The 11,827-nt window shown below is 40.3% G+C and overlaps 1 protein-coding gene across 1 annotated transcript; it reads right to left on the bottom strand.

The window, feature by feature from the left end:
• Positions 1-10,632: 10,632 nt before the first annotated feature.
• On the bottom strand, positions 10,633-11,619 carry LOC141135283 (taste receptor type 2 member 40-like). Its single transcript, XM_073624422.1, has one exon. The coding sequence runs from the start codon at positions 11,617-11,619 to the stop codon at positions 10,633-10,635; it is 987 nt and encodes a 328-aa protein (XP_073480523.1).
• Positions 11,620-11,827: the final 208 nt, after the last annotated feature.

The raw sequence follows: 11,827 nt of genomic DNA, 5'->3' as shown, positions 1-11,827 counted from the left end.
TTGCTGGCTGCCTTTTTTTTTTTTAACTATTAATCGTGCAGCTCTATTATACGTGTTACAATCTGACCATACAATTTACGTTTACAAAAAATTGTGCAATACGAGGACCGACCTAAACTATCCAATCAATCTGTATCCAACCAGGCAGCTGCTTCCACTATATAATGACCTTTAGATTGAAAATCGGCAGAATTTAGTATCAATATTTCACCCCTAGACTTCATTGGGTTAGCTACTAAGTTTGAGCTTTGTGGATTTCAACCAGGATATCAGCAAACCCCCCTGTGAATCAAAATCCAGAAAGATTTGTTCGTCCTTACTGGATACCTATGATTTATTTTTCCTACCCCGTTCTCTCTCTATTTTGTTTCATTTTATTGTATTTTTTTCAGAGACTTTATTTGTCATATACTGCATATCTTGCTATGCCCAACCCTCCCACTGTTGGACTACTGTACTATAATATTGGAGGCCAAAGCTGGCTTGTTAAAAACATATATCGACTGAAAAAGTAGTTTCTGTGTGTTACCTACAGTATTATTCATTATTTTAAGTCTGTTGTAGTTTTTGTACATCAAAACAAATACAAATATGAATCTTTATATAAGAAAAAGGGTTTGTGACAACTCATGGACTCTGAATTTTCTGGTAACCTTACAGTGTATATAAACCCTAACACTGAGCTTCTCCTATCTGCTCCCTTTTAGTCCTGCTAATACTAAACCATGATTGTGATGCTCTTTTATATGTGATTGCGTTTTCAGATCTGCAAACAAGCAGTTCTAAGAAATGTAGCTTTATATTTATAAAAAGGATATATGCACAATAGCCCTCCTCCATACGAACTTGTGTGAAACACTAGAACTGTAATAGAATGCAACCAGAGATGGCTTGTTTGAGTTTAATTCTTTTGTCTGAAACAAAACAAAGAAACCTGAGCACATATCTGCAAGCAGGGCTGGTGCAAGGATTTTTGTCTACTTAGCGAAGGTGCATTTGGTGCCCCCCCCACCAACTGTCTGCCCGACGCCCCCCTCCCCTCCAAAATGCAAACCCCCACCCCATATGGCATATACTTTATTTGCCTGCTGATGTTACATAATCATTGTTACCATGCATTCAGTCATAAATGTAATGCAGTGTAGATTGCATTGCATTACAGGGAAACTGTCAAGGTTGCTCCCGGTCAGGAAGAAGAAGGGAAGGAGAGCAGACGTGTGTCCGCTCTTCTCCCTACCGTTTACTGGTGGCACCTGCTATGTCGGTCCTGCAAGGATTTTGTCTACTTAGCGAAGGTGCATTTGGTGCCCCCCCCACCAACCGTCTGCCCGACGCCCCCCTCCCCTCCATAATGCAAACCCCCACCCCATATGGCATATACTTTATTTGCCTGCTGATGTTACATAATCATTGTTACCATGCATTCAGTCATAAATGTAATGCAGTGTAGATTGCATTGCATTACAGGGAAACTGTCAAGGTTGCTCCCGGTCAGGAAGAAGAAGGGAAGGAGAGCAGACGTGTGTCCGCTCTTCTCCCTACCGTTTACTGGTGGCACCTGCTATGTCGGTCCTGGACGCCAGAGATGGACAAGCGGCGCTCAGGATACATAGCGCGGGGAGGGGGGGCACTTTACTGCTGTGCAGTGTTGCCAACTCCCTGAAGTGAAATTTACTGAAAGGGTGCCCAAAATGTACAAACAGCACCAATTTTTTACTGACAAAAATCATGAAATTTGCTGGCAGAACCACATTTTTTTACGCACACTTCAAAAGGTACATAAAATGGCCAATTTTAGTGCAAAACAGTGCAATTATCAATATTTAAGCTATATATTGTGCTAATCGCACATGTAACTAGTGCGATTTGGCAATGTGTTTAAATTATAACAAAAAGCAAAAAACATATTACAGCATACGCGGGACCCTGACATAAGGAGAATGTGGAGGACTCTGATGTAAGAGGTGATGCTGCGGACTGCGGTGTAAAGTGAAACTCTGATGTAAGGGAGTCTCTGGTCACCACAGCCCCCTCCTTACACAAGAGTCTGTAGAGATTCCCCTAACATCACAGTCCACAGAGACTGCAGAAGGGTCAGACTGCGGGTATGGCACAGGGGGAGGGCTGATACAATAACATACACAGCCAGCTAGACTCTGATCCATCATGCTAGAAGCAACTTTTTTGCCCTACCTTCCAAAGAAATAGGAGAGAGAAATCTTCATCTGTGCGGGTACCAGCGCCACTTTGCAATCCTCCGGGACCTTGTGCTGGCATTGGACCCTCCCCTTGGTCTCCTCAGCTCCAGGCTCCTCCCCCTTGTCTCCTCGGCTCCAGGCTCCTCCCCTTGGTCTCCTTGGCTCCAGGCTCCTCCCCCTTGTCTCCTCGGCTCCAGGCTCCTCCCCTTGGTCTCCTTGGCTCCAGGCTTCTCCCCCTTGTCTCCTTGGCTCTAGGCTCCTCTCTCTTGTCTCCTCCGCTCTAGGCTCCTCCCCAGGCTCCCTTAATTTCACACACCCTCTAATTTAGCAGCGATAGTCTCTGTGTGCTGCTGAACTGGGGGCGTTCATGACCCTCTCTCTGCTACCGCCCTGGTGGGGGGAGGGATTTTTTTCCCAGAGGGCCCTGCATCTAACAAAGAAGGAGGAGTGCAGGAGGCAGAGCTGGGACACGAGCGGCTGACATTAACAGCGCCCGGCTGGGGCTGTGGTGCGCCGCTTCACAGTGTGTTGGGTACAGGTGCAAGAAAGGTGCCAGCCGCCGGCACTAGAATAAGCATCTCTTGGGGGTTGAGCCCCTGGGTTTGGCACCCCCCTCTCCCGGCGCCCTCAGGCGGCCTTCCTGGCTGCTTTATGCTGGTGCCGGCCCTATCTGCAAGGCTTATTAAAGGTCACAATCCTGACCATGCCGGTGAAAGTCAAACAGGTGCTAACACTATCCGGTATCCAGATAGATCTCTACAACTCTTTACATAACTCCCTGGCTTATAAATGGTTCATTAATTAATTCTGGGGGACAATGCTATGTCTCATACAATCATAATTAGCTCCTACTGTCTTAAAACCAAACTGAATGTTTGCATACAAATGTATTATAGCAAACAATGATGTTATATTCAGTTAAAATATGAATTGCCTAAAAAATGTTTTACTTTGAACTTGGTCAGTTTGTTGGCAGTTGGCAGTTTGTTGGCAGTGGGTACAACTAAAAGCAAGACAATCATTTGATGTCATTAATTGCTGCTGATGGTTGTCAAAAAAGTCTGTCGATGCAATCTCTGCACACTAAAAAAAATCAACTTAACCAATTACTGAAAAAAAACAGTATTTCATGAATTTCCAAAGGTTATTTTTACATGATTTATGTTGTCAGAAGACTCTTAACAGTAATCTGAGCAAAGACCAACATTTCCAGGAAGTGATATACAGTAGTGTTGTCCAATTTTCCTTTGTCACAGGTCAAGAGCTATACCTTTTGTGGGTCACATTTTTATAGTGTTTACAAACAATCATTTTAGCTAGCCACACAATCAATCTCTAAGACACTTTTGGATCTAAGTGTATTCTATCAAAAAGTTTGTTTTGGCTTTAAATAGGGTGGGAAAGGTTAAAAACTGCTACCAGGTTTGTATTTTTGTTTTTATTCGTACTGGGAAGATTCCCCCTCACTTCATGTTCTGGTGACAACATGTCACATAAATAGGAAGTGATGGGAAATCTCTACAATGAGGACAGAGACAGCAGTAAAATACATATTGTAGAAAACTGAGGTATGGTTTTCATTGCTATCTATGTCGACCTATCCTAGTGACACCCATTCTCCCTGTTCACAGACTCAAAGGTAAAAATTGCTTGGCTTTGGATTGTCTTAATTGATGCTTACCATTTAGATAGGATCATATGTTATAGGTACCAGATGTCCTGTCTGAGCCTTACAGGCCTACAAGTGTGAGAGGATTGGATAACAGGATATGTGGACATTGGGTAACAAAGAGCCATCAGTTTAGGAAGAAATGCACATATGTTTGTGTCAGTGTTCCTGCACTGACACAAAATCATGTTCCCCTATCCAGACAAATTTCAGTCTGTTTTCAGCTGTAATGATCAGCCTTAAACATCTGCTATCTAGCGGTTGATATTCAGCACTGCAGCTTTTGTCTGTACAGTATACTCCTGCCCTAATCAGAAGTGCTTAAAAAAACAGCTGGCCATTAAACCTGCGCTTGATTAAAAATGTAGTCTTGCTGCTCAATCCCTGGACAAAGGCCTGTCACCATGCATGTGATAAGCATTGCTATTGCTATCATGTATTTTCTTATTTTGTTTTTATGATATTATTATGATTAATGGTGTTTTTTTTTCTCTTTGTACTATGACATATAATCTCTGTTCTGTAAACATCATATGTATGCAAAGATCTCCTGAAGAAGCGGTAAACATTTCCATGAAACATGTCGAGCATGCCAATGTATAGTTGTTATAGGGTGAACTGGTAATATAATTTCTTTTCAGTCACACCCTAGATGGTTTTTGAATATACAGAGCCTATTTTAAATTATGTATATGTTTTAATATATATTGTTGTAAATTAAACAACTTTTTATATTCAATTCTGTACCCCAAGCGTTTCTATGGTACAATTAAAGTCTATTGTAGCCTCACTTAAATCGTCTTCCATAACAGCAGCTTTAAAGTGGAATTATATATTATTTGTGATGTTTCAGCACAGAATTTTTTGAATAGACTGTATATCACACAATTTTATCCAATTCAATACCAGCATGTTTTTTGTTTAAAAAAAAACTGTGACAAAACATTAGATCACCTTGAGGTGTCTACTTTAGAAAAAAGGGCTAATTTTTAGGGATTTTGGATAATCCTGCCATTTTTATTTTTACAAAAATGTAAGGGAAATCGTTATATAGTAAAAGTAAATAAATAAAACAGTGGTTAATAATAAGCTTTATCTGTCTCAAAAACATATAAAATTAATTTGGATACAATAAAAATTAAAACAAGGCCTGAAAAGGAAATGGGTGAAACATACTGGTATTGAGGTGGTTAAGACAGCATCAAATCTAGTTATGGTAATCTCCCTACTGCCCTCCAAATGCTATACAGTGTATATATACTATATATATTTGCATACATGTCTGCATCAAATTCACTTGTGCAGCAACATTTGGCCTGCACAATCAATAATACATCCCCCTGTGTGTTTTGCTACACCATTTAATGAATTAACATTGGCAGAAAGTCTACCTACCTGGCAAGTGGATAAGCATTATTAGGAGCTCTCAATTTAAAGCTACGTCTCCCAACGTCTCCCAACAGTCATAAACATAAACCTAATATCCCAATTACAGTGATAATGTTTAAAGTCATTAAACTGAAGTAGACACTGTTCTACATTGTCTGGTATACTACACACAGAAAATTGAGTTTCAATAGAGGTCCAAATGCGCTTAAAATTTCCACTTTGTTTTCTCTTCTATTTCTTATGATGTAAGAACTCTGTGATGTAGTAAGTGAACAGTTTTTGTGTACCACCAATTAAAGGGCTGACCTTGTCAACCAATACTATGTTTTTAAATCTCTGCACTCTCCCCTTGACATTTTGATTTTGTATAATGCGGATTAAAAAAGGATTTTTTATTACTCACCATCAAATTATTATATCACCTCTGATCCTATGTATTTTATGTATCAATTTCCGATGTGGAATCATTTTATACTGAATTTTTTCTCATGACAATTAGAGGTGTGTCAGTATCCTGTTGCTAATTATGATGTTTGGTCTCATTTAATTTTCCACACTGTCTGCAAATGATAGACTGACATAACTGCTGACTTTTTAATTTCATTTTTTCAAAAAGCATAGGCTCACATATACACAATATATTTCTATGTAATAAAAAAATAATTAAGTGTGCATTGTCTCCCATTGTCTGAATGAATATTTGAATGTATTTATGTGCAATGATAAAGAGTTCACAAATTAACCTATAGGTCTATATAGGTCTACATCAGAAAGAAATGTATACCTAAGCTCCTTGCTTGGCTCAGTTACAGAAACCTTTGCAATACTGGAATACTAGGGTATATCAATAGATGGATCACCAGCAGAAGGAAGGAGGCTGTGGTTCCCTTATATAGATCTATATTTAAGCTGGGTATACCAAATTGTACATGGGTAGTTTTTTTCCCGTTCATCTAGCGGGTTGAACCCCTGCTGTTCTATTGTATTCTTACAGAGGGGCTCCCTTCCTACCATAATACACCAATCATCACTTGCTGATGAATTCTAGTAGTACTTAAAGCGGGGTTCCACTCAAATTTTTAACTTAATCTTACCCCCTTCAGTTAATTGCATAGATGTTCAAATGCCGCACAAATTTTTTTTTTATCGCTGTAATTACCTTTATATTGTACTTTATTGTGGCACTTCCTGTCTCTCCTCCCATGGGAGAAGCGTGTTTATTGCCTTTCCCCGGTGCCGCACTGTCTCCTGGGAGCTTAGTGTCAGGCTTCCCAAGATTCAGTGCGGAAACAATGATCATGCATGTGAACAAGCTGTGAATGAACAGCATTCACCACATCCCGGAAATCAATGCTTGTGGGCTTCACATGCCCACAAGCAAGATGGAAACAGCCAGCATCACATTTTTTAAGTTATTCTTCAGTACGAAAACAGACAGAGGCGGATATATTACACCCAAACTGTGAGTATTATTTTGGGGTTAGCAAAGTGTCTCAATGACCTAAAAAAAAAAAAAAAAAAAAAAAAAGATTGGTCGCCGGACTCCCGCTTTAAAGTGGTTGTAAAGGCAGAAGGTTTTTTTATCTTAAGGGGGATCTAAACCCTTTCCTATACCCAGTGAAGTGAACAGCCTCACAGTTTTACATGTATATCTGCTGTCTTCAGCTTTCTATATTCTTTAGAAAGTGAACAGTGTGTTAGAATTTTTACTTTTTACATTTTTTACGTAATCGGGTGACCCCGCCCCCTCTGACGTCACTGGGAAAGCCATAGGGCAGTCCCAGTCAAGTCCTCGTGCGTTAGAGGGGTGGGGTCACCGGGTGGCCCCGCCTTCTGTTATATAAGACATGTCAGAAGAAGAGAAGCATCACACAGCGGGAGCCTCCCATTGATGCGGAGCGGCCCAAGAACGAAGCGGGAAAGAAGACGCCGCGGAGGAAGATGCCGGACGAGAACACCGGAGCAAGAAGCAGAGGATCGGAGGAAGAAGCAGAGGAAGAAGAAGATGGAGAAAAAAACCGAAGGAAGAAGGAAGGAAGAAGACCCAAAGAAGATGGAAAATAAATAAAGGAAGTGTCAATGACAACTGTCTCTTGCCATTTTTAACATTTTGATACTTTTTTTGTGAAATGGTAGGTGTACTTTTGTACCCCATTACCAGTTTACACAGGGGGGGATCTGAGGGTCCCCTTGTTAAAGGGGGCTTCCAGATTCTGATAAGCCCCCCGCCCACAGACCCCCACAACCACCGGCCAAGGGTTGTGGGGATGAGGCCCTTGTCCTCATCAACATGGGGACAAGGTGCTTTGGGGGGCTACCTCAAAGCACCCTCCCAGTGTTGAGGGCATGTGGCCTGGTACAGTTCAGGAGGGGGGCCACTCTCGTCCCCCTTCTTTTCCTGTGGCCTGCCAGGTTGCGTGCTCGGATAAGGGTCTGGTATGGATTTTTGGTAGAACCCCACACCATTTTTTTAAAATTTTGGCACGGGGTTCCCCTTAAAATCCATACCAGACCTGAAGGGTCTAGTATGGACTTTGAGGGGGACCCCCACGCCATTTTTTTTTAAATTTTGGTGCGGGGTTCCCCTTACTATCTATACTAGACCTGAAGGGCCTGGTATGGAATTTAGGGGGGCCCCCACGCCATTTTTAAAAAAATTTTGGTTCGGGGTTCCCCTGTGGGGAAATTCCATGCCGTTTTTATCAATTAACTTTTATGTGTATTGTCAGACCGACAATTCATTAATACCCATGAGTAGTTTTAAATGACTTTTTTTCCTTTGAAATGTCATTTTGCTGTCAGACTGTTCTAAACACGGGAAACATGCGCCCCTTTACAGGCATACTATAGACACTCCCCAGGTATGAAATTTAAAGGAATATTACACTTTTATTGTTTCACTTTAATCATTATTAAAATCACTGCTCCTGAAAAAACGGCCGTTTTTAAAACTTCTTTTTGCATTGATTCATGTCCCCTGGGGCAGGACCCAGGTCCCCAAACACTTTTTATGACAATACCATGCATATAAGCCTTTAAAATTAGCACTATTGATTTCTCCCATAGACTTTTAAAGGGTGTTCCGCGGCTTTCGAATTTGCCGCGAGCACCCCAAATTGTTCGATGTTCGGCGAACTGGTGAACAGCCGATGTTCGAGTCGAACATGAGTTCGACTTGAACTCGAAGCTCATCCCTAGTCAGAAGTTATGCTGATAACAGATAACGAAGCAGCAGAAAGACATTGGACTTAGGGCTTTGGAGAGAGATAAGTAAACACTACAGATATATGTGCCCAGGTCAAATTTCATGAATCGGGCATTAAGAAAGATAAAAAGCCTTCTGTGTGCAGCAGCCCCCCTCAGCCCTCCTAATACTCACCTGAGGTTCTTCTAGTTCCATCGATGTTGTAGGAGTGTCTCGGCTGCCCAGGACTCCCCTCCTCATAGACTAAGACAGCAGCACAGCGCCATCGGCTACTGCTGCTGTCAATCAAAGTCAATCACCCAATGAGGAGAGAAAATGGGGAGGGGGCGGGTCACTGCTCCTTGTCCGAATAGACACAGGGAGCTGTGGCTCAGCTCGGGTGCCCCCTATAGCAAGATGCTTGCTGTGGGGGCACTCAACAGGAGGGAGGGGCCAGGAGTACCAAAGAGGAGGATCCAAGCTGCTCTGTGCAAATCCACTGTACAAAGCAGGTAAGTATACCATGTTTGTTATTTTTTACTAAAAAAAAAACAAGACTTTGCAATCACTTTTATAAAGGATTAGTAAATACATGCGCACTATAATATATTGCTGGCTAAATAAACATGACTATTGCATAACCAATAGTGAATTTCTTAAAGAAAGCCCTACACCACAAACATACCTCAAAACACACTCTCCAAAGTGGTACAATTAGATGTGAGAACAGCTGCCACACTACAATAGAATCCTATATGCAGACTGGTGGGTTATTGTATTTTACTAATAATGGGCAATTTCCTTGAACACTGTGCTGTAAATTTCCTTTTCTACACCTCCTTATTCTGTACTCCTCATTGTGCATTTCTTATTCCACGCCAACGTATTCTTTACTATGCAATATTTTGCTTTCAATTAGAAAGCAGGACAAGGACTCTACTTAGTGTCAAAATGTTTGGAGCCCAAGAACGCTGCTGACTGCATCACATGTTTACTACAATGCCAATTGATCCTGCTTTCTTTAAGAGCTTTTTTTGAAGTAAGGGTTACCGATTTAATGGCATATGGGTTAAGCAGAACCTATGTGGGGTACTGCCCCATAGAATAGTTTCCTTTATCATCCTTCTATCCAGTGGCCAGCACACAAAGGGATCAAAAAAGCAAGTTCCTTTCTCAAAAATCTTAAAACTTTTGATCTTTAGAGAGCTTAATTATTCAGATTACAGTTCTTGTACTACTACTTCTGTCTGTTTTTTTTTTGTCTGCACACTGCCAGCTTGCCCTTCTGGTCATAGCAGTTTGGCTAACTCTGTGATATGTATTTGTTAAATTTGCCTTTCCAGCTCTCCACTATATAATCGATGTGGTGGTGTGTGAAATAGAAATTGAGGGCTAGTAAAAACACCTATCTACACACAGGTTTGATATTTACTGTAGGCCTCAAAAGGAAATACATACATCCAGGCCAATTTGTAGTGTACTTATGAGAAGCAGGACTCTATGGTCAGTCCATGCCGAATTTATCTCTCTAACAAAGGATATCACTCAAGGTACAATCAAAACACACAAGGGTAGAAGTGATCAATTTATTTTATTTTAAGACGCTTTTCGAAAGTTTTTTTAATTATCTTTATTTATCATCCTTTATTATTTATGCAAAATATTTAAACAAAAAATGTATTTTCCAAATACATTTTCTATTCTTCCAAGTTTTGGTGTGTGCAGGGCATGCTGAGCTGTCTACTACAGAAGCCAAACACTGGCTCTGGACTACTCCTTCAGAATGACGATATAGACATAGACTCTACTTGGACAACAGGAAGTGTAGCCATGTTTAGGCCTACTATAACTGTACAATACAATGAAGATATAAAACATGACATATGCTAGAACTATGGGATCACTACATTCTTATTCTTGAGTTACAAATATGGCAATAGAGTCAAGTGAATATATCAGCTTGAACATGGCACAACACTTGCAATTAACTATTTAAAGAGTTCAACCAGTAATGCAAACTACATTTATTATTTCCAAATACATTTAAATAAGTAACCCTATTAAAAAAAACAGCAGCTGTGCTGCTGATAATGCCAACATTTGTGTGAGATGGAGACATAATGCAGAAGTATGATGGCATTCAGGACTTAGGAGTTGCTGACAGCGGTTACAATTCCCGGATGCTGCCAAGTTCAACCTTCTGAGAATTGTGATGCCTTCTGATTATTAACATCAATAAAAGAGAAAGTTGAATTTTTTGACTTTTCTTTATGAATACTTCGTAAACAGCGAATTATGCTGAGAGCAACGTGTTTCAGTTTGGGGCTACCAAAAATAAGAACAACAGATTGTGCAGGTGCATAACTGTATATCACCATTAAACAGGCACAGAATCCTGGACTGCTTGGAGGTAAAGCTTCTGTAAACATTAGCAGTTCTGATACATAAAATGAGATGTAAATAAAGAGTAAACAACTTATTGTTCTGGCTGCTCTAATACGTCCTTCTGTCCGAGGGCTGAGATCTCCTTTAGCATTTCTGTCTGACTTGTGTGTCTTATCTATGAGAGACTTGATGATCAGTCCATTGGCAATTCCAGCAAGGACTAATGGTAGAGAACAGCTGACCACATTACTGATGATGAGGTAAGTTAAATTAAGTTCTGGAAAAGTGGGCTCCACAGTCTGATTGCTGGTCATATTAAATTCTTGTTTGTTCATGTTAATGTACCACATTACAGGTAAGCATGTGGCCATTGATACCATCACAGAGACCACTAGCAGCTGTGGAATAAGTCTGGACACTACATGCTTTAGTCGGATGAGAAATGGATGAGTAAATATGACAATTTGGAAATAGTAGTTGATGGACAGGCAAGCTGTAAACCAGAAGCTAATGTAGATAGGTAGGTTAAGTGCTATAGTAAATAGAATATATACACCTTCAGAGTAGTAAAGATCACTCTCGAGGAAGCTTACAAAGTCATTTGCTAGCATTATGAACTGAAAAAACACATTAGATAGGCTCATTGTTACTAAGATGATGTCTGAGGGACTAAGACTCTTACCCTTCACTTTGTCTATGACATTTACAGCAATGATGATTGAATTGGTTATTGACCCCGCCAATGTGCTGATGCTTAATACAGTCATAGAAGCCAAAAGAAATATCGGAAGCATCCACAAAGATCTGAAGAACAGCAACCTTCTAAATTAGTTCTGTACATGAAAGATAAAGAAAAAGAAATGTAAACTATTTTCATGGTGATGTTATGTATATAAACAGTATAAAAAAATTATGTATTAGATACAATCAGCGCAATCTACACTGTTAGTAGTTTGTGAAAAATAAATTCAAAACATTATTGTGAATATACACTAGTGCTTA

This window comes from Aquarana catesbeiana, linkage group LG01 (assembly GCF_042186555.1).
Source record: "Aquarana catesbeiana isolate 2022-GZ linkage group LG01, ASM4218655v1, whole genome shotgun sequence".
NCBI classification, from domain to species: Eukaryota; Metazoa; Chordata; class Amphibia; order Anura; family Ranidae; genus Aquarana; species Aquarana catesbeiana.
The sequence above is the reverse complement of the archived record's forward strand: the minus strand, read 5'-3'. Positions and strand labels throughout refer to the sequence as shown.